Here is a 9,986-nt window from a genome sequence, read left to right on the forward strand (position 1 = left end):
AGTGCTGTAGCTGCTCCTTGCCAACTGCTGGACACAAATCCAGCCCGCAAGCCGCAGGGTTTGTGTAATATTTTCAGGCGTACAGAGCACCGGACCCGCACACAACGGCGCTGTGTTTATGAAACCACCTGGAATTGGGGCGGCGGCGCCCGGGCGCCCGGCGTCCACCGGCAGCTGTCTCGGGGCCCGGAGCACGGGGACCTCGGGCTCCAGGGTGCCTCGGTTCCGGGGTCCTGGGCTCCCCAGACCCCGAAGGCGCTCAGGAGCCGAACCCTACCCGCGGCGAGAGCGCAGACGACCCCGCCCCGCCCCGCCCCCGCGAGAAGCTCTCGCAAAGCCCATTGGTCGGCGGTTTGCCCGCCTTACCCACGTGACGCCGCACGTGATGCGGCATGTGACGCGACCCGGAAGCTACGAGCTGGGGCTGGTGGAGCGCGAGCGACCGGAGCGCGCGGGCCGCGTCTCTGCGCGGCGCTGGCGGCGGCATGTTCACGGCGGGGGCGGAGAGTCTGCTCCGCCAGGCCAGGTGCCCGCGCCTTTCCCTCGGGGCGCCTGGTGGTAGGGTTCAGAGCGGGGCCTGGGCGCGGCGACTTCGAGGAGCCCGTCTGGACTCGCCTTAGAGACCCGGGGGCGGGGAGGCCACGCCGGCCGGACCCGGGGTGAGGAGGTCCGGGGAGAGTGGAGTGGGTCCCGGAGGAAGTGGCAGCTGAGCAGCGTTTCGAAGAATAAGTGGGGAAAAAAGTGGGGCGGGACCCCGCAGATTGGCCTGAGGCCAACCGGAAGTGGGGTAGCCAGAAGCTGTCATGCTCCAGAGTCATGAGCACAAAGCCACAAAGGGGCTGGAAAGCCTGCTGGGATCGAGCCGTGGCGAACTCAGGAGTTTGAGGCCATCCGAGGGCTTTGGGGGGCCATGGAATGTGTGATTTAGGAAGATGGTCTCCTGCGGGTGCAGTGGGTGGGCTGAGAAATTACCCACCATCTTGGCCCGGAAATGGCTCTGGACTCCCACTAACCTTCCTCACCAACTGACCAATCATGGGAGACAGCAGAAGGTGTAGGCTAGAACTAAAACCCCAGTCCATCAGTCTAAGCCTTGATGCTACTACCTGTTTAAGAAAAGAAAATGCCACCAGTACCACAAGCTCATGGTAAACTTAAAAACAAACAAACAAACAAAAACACTAGATTCTGAGCGGGACCACTTAGTGGAAAAGATTAGGACGTTTGAGGCTGCTGTGATTATAGTGAAGCAAGACCTTGAATGCAGATTAGGTTCTAAAGGCTGTAAACAGGGCAAAAATCTGCGGTGAAAATAACCCTTGAAAATCTGCAAGAGAGTGCGTCGTGGATTTGCAGCCCCATCTCCCAATAGTTCCAGCAGAGCCTGTGTTTCCTTCAATATGGGACGGATATTCCCGTATTCTAATTCAAGTTCCAATATTCTAGTTCAAGTTCACTTGAACTGAGGGGCTGTATTAAGTTATAATAGATATCTTTAAATCCTACCATTTCATTCAGTGTGTGGCATGTTCACCGTAAAGGTCTTGCTGTGAGAACTGAGACCCACTCAGAACTCCGTTGAATTTAGCTCTTCCAGCTCACCTTAATGCTTGAAGATGTAGGTTTGTGGAATAAAAGGCAGAAGGACTATCCCTCACTATTTAAATTCTTATTTATTTGTCTTGGGTGGGTGGGCAGATTGAGGGTAGTGTGTGTTTCAATATCCATAAGTAAAATGTACAAGTTATACAATTTCTCTCGACTAGGATTTGAGGAAAGTAGTAACTATCATTGAAGTCTTACTCGCTTTCAGTATGTTTTACTTTAAGTGTGGGATTTTCGGTGGTACTTGATATTGCTGAAGTTTGGGAGTTAGGATTTGGAGTGAATTTTAATTTCCAAAGTTTTCAGAGACGGAAAGCAAGTCTGGAAAAGGTTATCAGAAGCATCTCTTGTAAGCTGAAGAAGAGGTGAAGGAAGTGGATTTGGGTTGGGGGTGGATGGAGGGAGGTGTGCAGCGAGGTCAGGGGGGGTCTCCAGACGGACAACTAATCAGAAACTTGGGGTGAGTGAGGAGTTAACCAGCGAGGGAAGAAGTCAAGGGTATTTCAGGTAGAGGGCCTGTGCAGAGGGTCAGAAGCAAGAGGAGAAAGGACTTGCCCACTGAGAGGAGTAAAGCGGGGAGTGTGCGTCCTCAGCGCCTGCAGGAGTTCAAAGTTGAAGGCAGTGGCGGAGAGCTCATTGGTATTTGTCTGCCAGCCTTTTAGTAAGAACAGGAAACACAAGAAGCTGTCCCAGGACCCCACCTTCATGTGTTCATCAAACTTTCTTGTCAAAGAAGGTTCTAGATTCCAGAGCTCAAACATCTGAGGAGTCCAGAATAGGTTTAGTGGACTTCAGTCATGGCTTTGCGGGGTGGCCCCCAGGGAGGTCACAGCACAGAGAGGTCCTTCTCCAAGAGTCCCCCAGAAGTCCCTAATACGGTGACTCACTGGCATGTTACGTTTTCTTGCTTTTTGGACTGGAATAAAACTTAAAAACAGGTTTCCATTTTGAGACTGTTCAATGTGTTACATGTTGACGATGCTCAATAGACGTTATTCATTAGCAAATTACGTATTAGAGTGAGGAACTATAGTAGGCTTACCTTACAAGTGTCATAAAATTTGCTCTTTAATGTATTATATTTAACTCGTTCCCAGAAGTTAAAGACTCATTGAAGGACTCTTGAAAAGCAACTTATTTCAGATTAAATCTCCTTTTCAACTCCTAAACCCAATTGGTTTTAGTTCTTTTGTTCCTGGAACCACAAAATCTGAATGTGTGGAGTCCCCATTAATAATGTGTGCTGTCCTTGTAAACTGTGGCGGGGGTGGTCTCCCCAACAGCACTGTCCGGCAGGGGACAGGAGTGTCCCACGGGTGGCCAAGCCCCAGGGAAAGAAGCCAGGTCAAGGAACCAGTCAGCTCATTTGTCACAAGCGATGTTATGGGTGGTGGGGTCATTGTCCTGTGATGCCCAGGTTTCTCTTTACTCAGTGGGGGTTTTCCCTGCGGCTGCCGGTCCTTCGGTCCCAGCTGAGGGTGGCGTTTCTGAGTCCTTCGACAAGGTCTCTTGGTGCCAGGCTGCTGACAATGTCGTCCTTGTTCAGGGAGCTCCAGGACGAGGACCTGCAGAAGTTCTGTTCCCGGCTCAGGAAGCTGCTGCAGAAGGACCCAGGCCCTGAGGCTACTGACACCCTGCAGAGGCTTTTCTTCATCGTGTCAGCCACGAAATATAACAGGAAGTGAGCGTGCTCACCTGTGGGTGTGGCAGGCCCGGGGTGGGCTCCTAACAGGCACCGCCATGGGAATGCCACATCAGTGCCTGGCAGGCGGGCACAAACCTTTGGCGTTTGATCTGTGTCCACTTAAACCAGTGCTAAAGGTTCTCAAATATAAAAGTCCGTTCTACCTGCCCAGGGGACCAAGGCCACTTCTCCAGAGTGAGAGGGGAGTGACCGTGAGCCCTGGGTGCTGGGCGCCTTTGCAGTGGTGTGACATGCCGGCTGCCCGCTGTGACCTTGCTGTCCCAGGCTGGAGAAGACATGCGTGGACCTGCTACAGACCACCCTCTGCCTGCCCACGTGCCCCGAGCAGCTCCAACTTCTCTGCGCCGCCATCCTGAGAGAGAGGTCACCCTGTGACAGCCTCAGCCTGTCCTGCGACCACATCCAGAACACGCGGCAGCTGAGCCTGGTAGCCTCTGTGCTCTTGGCCCAGGTAGCGCACCTGTCACCGTTTAGGTTGGCCACCTGCCATTGGTGGCCCTGGGGCCCGAGAAGCAGCAGGCTGGTGTGCGGCCCCCACGTGGGCAGGCTCAGCTGGGTCCCCTCCATTCCCCAGTCTCAGTGGCCGCCGAGGACCTGCCAACACTCAGATGCATCGATAACGAGCAGAAACACCTGACCCCGCCCTCTCCCATCTTCCCTTCTTCCCACGTGTCCCTGGGGAGGCAGCCAGCACTCTGCGCAGGCTGATTCAGGCCGCAGGGCCTGGTCTGCTCTGGTGACATTCCCGGATACCCATAAGGGGTGGCATTATGGCATTAATGCTGCTAGCAGAGTGACAAGCTTCAGAATTTGACAGTCCCCTTTCCAGATGTTTTCAGACCAAATGACGTGTCTCTTCAGGCACTTAGGCAAGTCAGCCTTCCCATGCCACCTGTGTTTGATTTGCAGGGGGACAGAAAGCAGGAGGTCAGAAATGTGGCCCAGTGCATCTTCAAAGTCCTTGAGAGCCGGCAGCCCGAGGGGCCCAGTCTGAGGCCCCTCCTCCCAGTCCTGTCGAAGGTCACCAGCCTCGCCCCAGGCAGCCTCCACGAAGGTACCCACCGTCTGGAGAGGCCCACGCGGAGAGGGAGGTGGAGCAGGGCGTCGCTGTGCCTGAGCGGGTGCCAGCGGGGCCTGAGAGCTGGAGCTCTGTGCAGGGCTGCTCATTTTCCACAGAGACCTGCCAGTGCCCCGCTCAGCCTGAGTCCGTGGGGTCTAACTCGTTCCCCGCGGCGTTGTCCCCACTCCCTCTGCAGACCAGACCCGCCTGCTGAACAAGAGGCTGGTGGACTGGCTGCGCTACGCCAGCGTCCAGCAGGGGCCCACACACTCGTCCGGGGGCTTCTTCTCCACTCCCAGGGCCCGGCCGGTGAGGCGGAGGGGCCCAGAACCTCCCTGCTCCTCGGTGTCCCTGGGCCACCTGGCCAGCCTTGCCCATGGGACCCCATTGACTTCCTGTCCTGCCACCTGCCCTGCTTCCAGAACAGTCCTTCTTTCCTGTCTCCACTTGGTTGGAGGAGGGGGACTTTTGGGTCCCAGAGGGTCACAGCCCCACAGCCCATGACTCTCTCTGGGTGACTGTTGAGGTCCGGACCCTCCTGGCGAGGGTTCCTCATCTGACGGAGGGACATATTCTCAACTCCAGTGCCAGTGCTTATGCCTCTACGAAGGGCGGCGGGGGGGTGTCCTAGTTCTAGAAGAGTTTGGACGCTCCCAGTCTCAGCCCCGACACCCTCCCTAGCCCGGGGGCCCAGGGACCCTGCTGCCCTACCTGGTCTTCCTTGCCTCCCACAGCCAGGCCCCATCACCGAGGTGGACGGGGCTGTGGCCACGGATTTCTTCACGGTGCTGTCCACGGGCCAGCACTTCACAGAGGACCAGTGGCTGAACGTGCAGGCCTTCTCCATGCTTCGGGCGTGGCTGCTGCACAGCCCCGAGGGCCTGGGTGCCCCAGACGCAGGTGGGACAGGCGGACGCGGGTAGGACCCAGGGCGCCCCTGGGGGACATTGGCCACCTTGGCTGAGACTCGGTGGCCCCAGCAGGCCCTTCCAGACATGTCAGAGACGTCCGAGGGCTCACTTAAGTCGGGCCTTGTCCCTGAGCTCCTCCTCTGCCAAGTGACTCACTGGGAGAGCCCTCTGCTGCACTGCGGGTGCCCAGTGACCGGGAAGGTGGCTGGTGGATGAGACTGGGCAGTGGGCCCAGCGCTTCGGGTGTCCCTAGTGGCAGCTCTCTTCGTGGCCCCTAGACAGGCAGCCTCCGTGTATGGAGCCTGACCCTCACCCCGCTGTGCACCTTCACACGCCTCTGCAGATGACAAGTCGGAGCTGGAGGGCTCCACCCTGTCCGTGCTGTCTGCCGCCTCCTCCGCCAGCCGCCTGCTGTCCCCGCAGGAGCAGCTGCGGGAGAAAGCCTTCGAGTACTGCCAGCGCCTCGTCGAGCAGAGTAACCGACGTGAGTCCCTGGGTGCTGTCCCCTCTCCCTCAAGGTCACACCTCAGCTGCTCACAGGAGGCCGGAGCCCCGGCAGCTGCTTTTTCCCCGAGGGCTTTTTTTCAGGCATGAACCCCGAGGGGCTCAGCACTGGACCGACGCCATCCCTGGGCTCTCGGGGGCTGTGTCCCCCAGCGTCAGTCCTGTCTCATCCTCCCTGGGGGCAGCTCTCTGCCAGGCCCTGCCGTGCCCCCCGCCCCAGTGGCTGGCTTGCCGCCCCCTTCTCGAGCTTCCAGAGTACAGCGCACTGTGTCGTTCTGCTGTCCTGATGCTGGAGCAGAAACAAGTGACTCTCTTCCTTCCCCCAGGAGCCCTGAGGAAGGGGGACGCGGACCTGCAGAAGGCCGTAAGTGCCGGGCGGGCCGGCGGGGCAGGCGGGTGGCCAGGGGCTCGCCTGCTCCCCCTGGGCATGGCCTCTGTGTCCACAGTGCCTGGTGGAGGCCGTGCTGGTGCTGGACGTGCTCTGCAGGCAGGACCCCTCCTTCCTGTACCGCACCCTCTCCTGCCTGAAGGCCCTGCAGGCGCGGCTGTGTGAGGACCCCACCCACGTGCGGGCGCTGCTGCCCCTCGCCCAGTTCTTCCTGAACCACGGTGAGCCCCGGTCCCACGCGCTGAGCTCAGGGCTGCGGGGGGAGCAGAGCAGTTCACGGTCAAGGGCAGCCTTTCCCTCCACGCTGCTCCCCTTCCTTGCTTCAGATTGGCGTTGCTTCGCTGGGCTGGGACTTGTAAGATGGATTTATGTAGCGAACTGAAGTGTCATCAGCCTTGTCGATCTTAGAATTCCATTTGCGTAAGAACGCGAGAGTTTCGTGGAAGGTGCCACGAAACCAGCGGCTTCTAAAGAACGTTCTCCTTCGTGCTCCCCAAAGTGGCTGGTCTGTGGGCAGAGCCAGAGCCGCCTTGGGGAGCTGAGGACAGCTCAGCTTTTCTCTTGCGAGTGGACGCCTCAGAGCCTTCGGTGGCCTAGAGACACGTACGGCCGTGGACACTCGGCCAGAGACTCCGAGGGGCCCTGACCAGCGGCAGAGGTGTTGTCACGACGAGGTCCAGGTGCTGCTGCCGGCCCTGCCTGACGGACGTGGTGCCTTTCAGGAGAGGCGGCCGCAGTGGTCTCGGGAGCCGTGTACCAGCACCTGTTCACCAGGGTCCCCTCCGAACACTTCCACAGCCCGGAGCTGGCCTTCGAGTTCCTCCAGCTGTGCAGGGACAGCCTCCCCCTGTTCGGCAGGAGCCTCGGCGTCCTCAAGCTGAGCTTCCCCAACCTCTTCAAGGCACGCAAGCTGGTTCCCGGGCCAGAGTGGGGGGCCGGGGGAGGGGGCAGGGCTGGGGGACAGTGTCCCGGGCTCTCCCCTCCACCGCAGGGCCTCAGGCAAGTCTTGGCTGTGACCACAGGGCCCAGGGCAGGTGACCTGGAGTGCAGGGCAGAGGGCGAGGTGCAGGGCATCCCAGGGTGTCCCCGTGTCACGGGCAAACAGCTTCGCCGTCAGGCAGAGCCTTGTGCTGAACCTCTCAGGAGGCCTGACCTGTGGCTTAGTTCTCACAAGTTTGTACAGATTTTAGCATCTAGCTCTGCTTGGTGTGGTCAGCCCTTCGGTGTCATTGGCTTTTGATGTGTCTTCTGTGACTGGCAGTCAGTGGGCAGTCTTTCCAAAATCAATTGGAGACGTGGTTCCTTTAATCAGAGCGAAAGGCTGCAGCGAAGTGGAAATGCTTTAGTTGTTGGCACAAAAGTGGACGCAGAAGCAGAAAGAATAGTGGAATAAAATAAGTGGACGGGGTATTTTTGGATCCCTGGGTCACAGTGACGAATGAGAAGGTGGGGGGGGGCCGCTGCAGACGCCCCTGCCAACGGCAGCACGCCCGTGACAGCAGCGGCGAGGTCGTGGCCTGCTTCCTCCCTCGGTGGTGGCCGGCGCCCAGCCGGTGGCCCCACCAAAGCCTCCTGGTCCCGCTGAGCCGCCCGCCTCTCCCTGCAGTTCCTGGCCTGGAACAGCCCGCCCCTGACCGCCGAGTTCGTGGCTCTCCTCCCGTCCCTGCTCGACGCCGCCACCGCCGTGGAAATGCTCCACGCGCTGCTCGACCTGCCCTGTCTGACGGCGGCCTTGGACCTGCAGCTAAGGTGAGCCTGAGGGGCGCCACCTGGTCACACGTGCCCAGGCCCTTCTCCTCACCGATCTGACTGTGTCCCTCCCCTTCCCCTGACCCTCCCCTGGCTGCTCTGTGTTCTGCAAAGTAAGCGCCTGTGACTCAGCGCCTCCGATGGCAGCCCGGAGCCCCTCGCCTGTCTGTCACTCAGCGGTGGCCCCTCATGGCCCCTCCCCACCCCCCACAGGTGCTGGGCTCCCAGGCCCTTTCTGGTCACCCTGAGGCCCACCACTGGGTCGGGGCGCTGTGATGTTATGGTGACATCGGCTCCTTTCTCTCTCCAACCAATGGTGCCCGTGAGGGCGGGGCCGAGTCGGGCCTCGGTTGGCCTGTGCCCAGAGCCCACGTTGAGCCTGGTCTCAGGCATGTGTCCACTCACAGGTTGTCCCCAGCTGCATCCGAGAGGCCACTCTGGGACGCCTCCCTCCGGACCCCCAGCTGCCTGGAGGCCTCCCGGGACCCGCAGTTCCAGGGTCTCCTCCAACACCTGCTGCGTGCCAAGGCCAGCGGAACCGCAGAGAGGTAGGGTCCCTCAGCCAGGAGCCGCTGGGGCAGGCCCGTGTGTGGCCGCAGCGCAGTCCCAGGGCAGCTGGGCCCTGGCGTCCACCCCCAGGCCTAGCACCCTGACCTAGAGAGACAGCTGGGTCACCCCGACTCCAGCAGGCACTGGCCACAGCGCCCAGCACTCGGCTCTCTCAGTTACGCGGGTCAGTCCTTGTAACCCTGCGAGGTAGGCCCCGTGGTGACCCCATTCTACAGACAGAGAAACGAGGCTCAGCCCCGCTAGGAGCAGGAGGCTCCCACCCCAGACGCCTCCACTCGACCCCTGGGAGCAGGGCCCTGCTGAGGGGCGAGTGGCTGATGAGGGGCGTGGGGCTCGGGAGCACGAGATGTGCATGGTGACAGGCGACCTCCTTTGATAGGAGCAGTTGGTCTCAGGACTTGGTCCAGGCCGTGGCACTTGCACCCTCCTCTCCTCCCGCGGGCCCTGGCCTGTGGGATTACGTGGGTTCACGGGTTCAGAGCGTGTCCTTGGGCACTACGGGGGGTAGGGGCAGGGCGGGTGCTCAGCGGGACACCGTGTGTCCCCCAGGTTGGCGCCACTCCACCAGCTGCTGCAGCCCATGGCCAGCTGTGCCCGGGTGGTGCAGTGTGCCGAGGCTGTGCCCACCCTGCTGCAGGTGTTCTTCTCGGCAGTGACCCAGGTGAGCCTGCTGCCCAGGTCCCCCATCCCCCGGCTCTTGGACACCCGCAGCAGAGGGCCGGTGTGGTTTCACCCTTGACCTTTGTAGAGTTTCAGCTGGGGATCAGTGAGAGTCACAGAGCAAAGGCCAGCACCTCTGGCCCCAGCCAGGGTCCCACCTGGCCAGCCCGTCCCCCGGTCCAGGGCAGGGGGCAGAGAGTGGCAGGAGATGGTGTTCGCTGGGGGTGGGACTGAGTCTCTCATGTTGGACCCCCAGTTCGCTGACGGGGCCCTGACCAACCAGCTGGCTCTGGCGATCCTGGAGAGAAGTGACTCGCTTTACCAGGTCCCAGAGTATGAAGCCCGCGTGCACAGGTGGGTCCCCTGCTGGCCACCTATGGGGCTTCGCCCATCCTGGTTTCACTGGCCTTTGCACTTAGCTTGCCACACGCCCATTCCCCACTTCGTCCTCAGCTACAGCACTGTCACTGCTGGCGCCATCCCCAGGCTTAGACGCGGCGCCATACAGACCCCTCCATCCCAAATCTAGAATGTTCTCGTGTCCTCCCCTCCTCCTGCAAGCCTGTTATCGATAGCACTGGCCCAAGTCTCTCTTCCACAGAGCCTTCCAGACTATCTGTTCCCTGTCTAAGGGCCTGCTCCTTGCAAGCTTGTCCCCAGTCCACTCAAGCCCAGGACCAAGAACAGGGCCGGTCCCAGCCCCTCCCCAGTGGGGTGATAGGTTCTTTTAGGGGCCAGAACTACCTCTGTGCCCACCTGGTGCCCAGAGGCTTGCCCGCCGCCCTCCCGGATGGGCTGTGGGCCCGGGGCCTGCGAGGGGCATGCAGCGGACCG

The 9,986-nt window shown here is 60.4% G+C and overlaps 1 protein-coding gene across 1 annotated transcript in view; it reads left to right on the forward strand.

Annotated features, from left to right (window-relative positions):
• The first annotated feature begins 359 nt into the window (after positions 1–359).
• Positions 360–9,986, forward strand: part of AP5Z1 (adaptor related protein complex 5 zeta 1 subunit) — a 10,968-nt gene continuing 1,341 nt past the window's right edge. Inside the window, exons 1-14 of the mRNA XM_023532760.1 lie at positions 360–526; positions 3,152–3,286; positions 3,575–3,761; positions 4,220–4,364; positions 4,567–4,679; positions 5,105–5,270; positions 5,625–5,765; positions 6,112–6,149; positions 6,232–6,394; positions 6,896–7,074; positions 7,780–7,922; positions 8,330–8,470; positions 9,042–9,153; positions 9,409–9,672. Of these exons, the coding sequence (XP_023388528.1) occupies positions 486–526; positions 3,152–3,286; positions 3,575–3,761; positions 4,220–4,364; positions 4,567–4,679; positions 5,105–5,270; positions 5,625–5,765; positions 6,112–6,149; positions 6,232–6,394; positions 6,896–7,074; positions 7,780–7,922; positions 8,330–8,470; positions 9,042–9,153; positions 9,409–9,672 (1,968 nt within the window). The 5' untranslated portion in view covers positions 360–485. The remainder of the gene's footprint in view (positions 527–3,151; positions 3,287–3,574; positions 3,762–4,219; positions 4,365–4,566; positions 4,680–5,104; positions 5,271–5,624; positions 5,766–6,111; positions 6,150–6,231; positions 6,395–6,895; positions 7,075–7,779; positions 7,923–8,329; positions 8,471–9,041; positions 9,154–9,408; positions 9,673–9,986) is intronic.

Source organism: Pteropus vampyrus, unplaced genomic scaffold, assembly GCF_000151845.1.
Source record: "Pteropus vampyrus isolate Shadow unplaced genomic scaffold, Pvam_2.0 Scaffold90, whole genome shotgun sequence".
Lineage (NCBI taxonomy): Eukaryota > Metazoa > Chordata > Mammalia > Chiroptera > Pteropodidae > Pteropus > Pteropus vampyrus.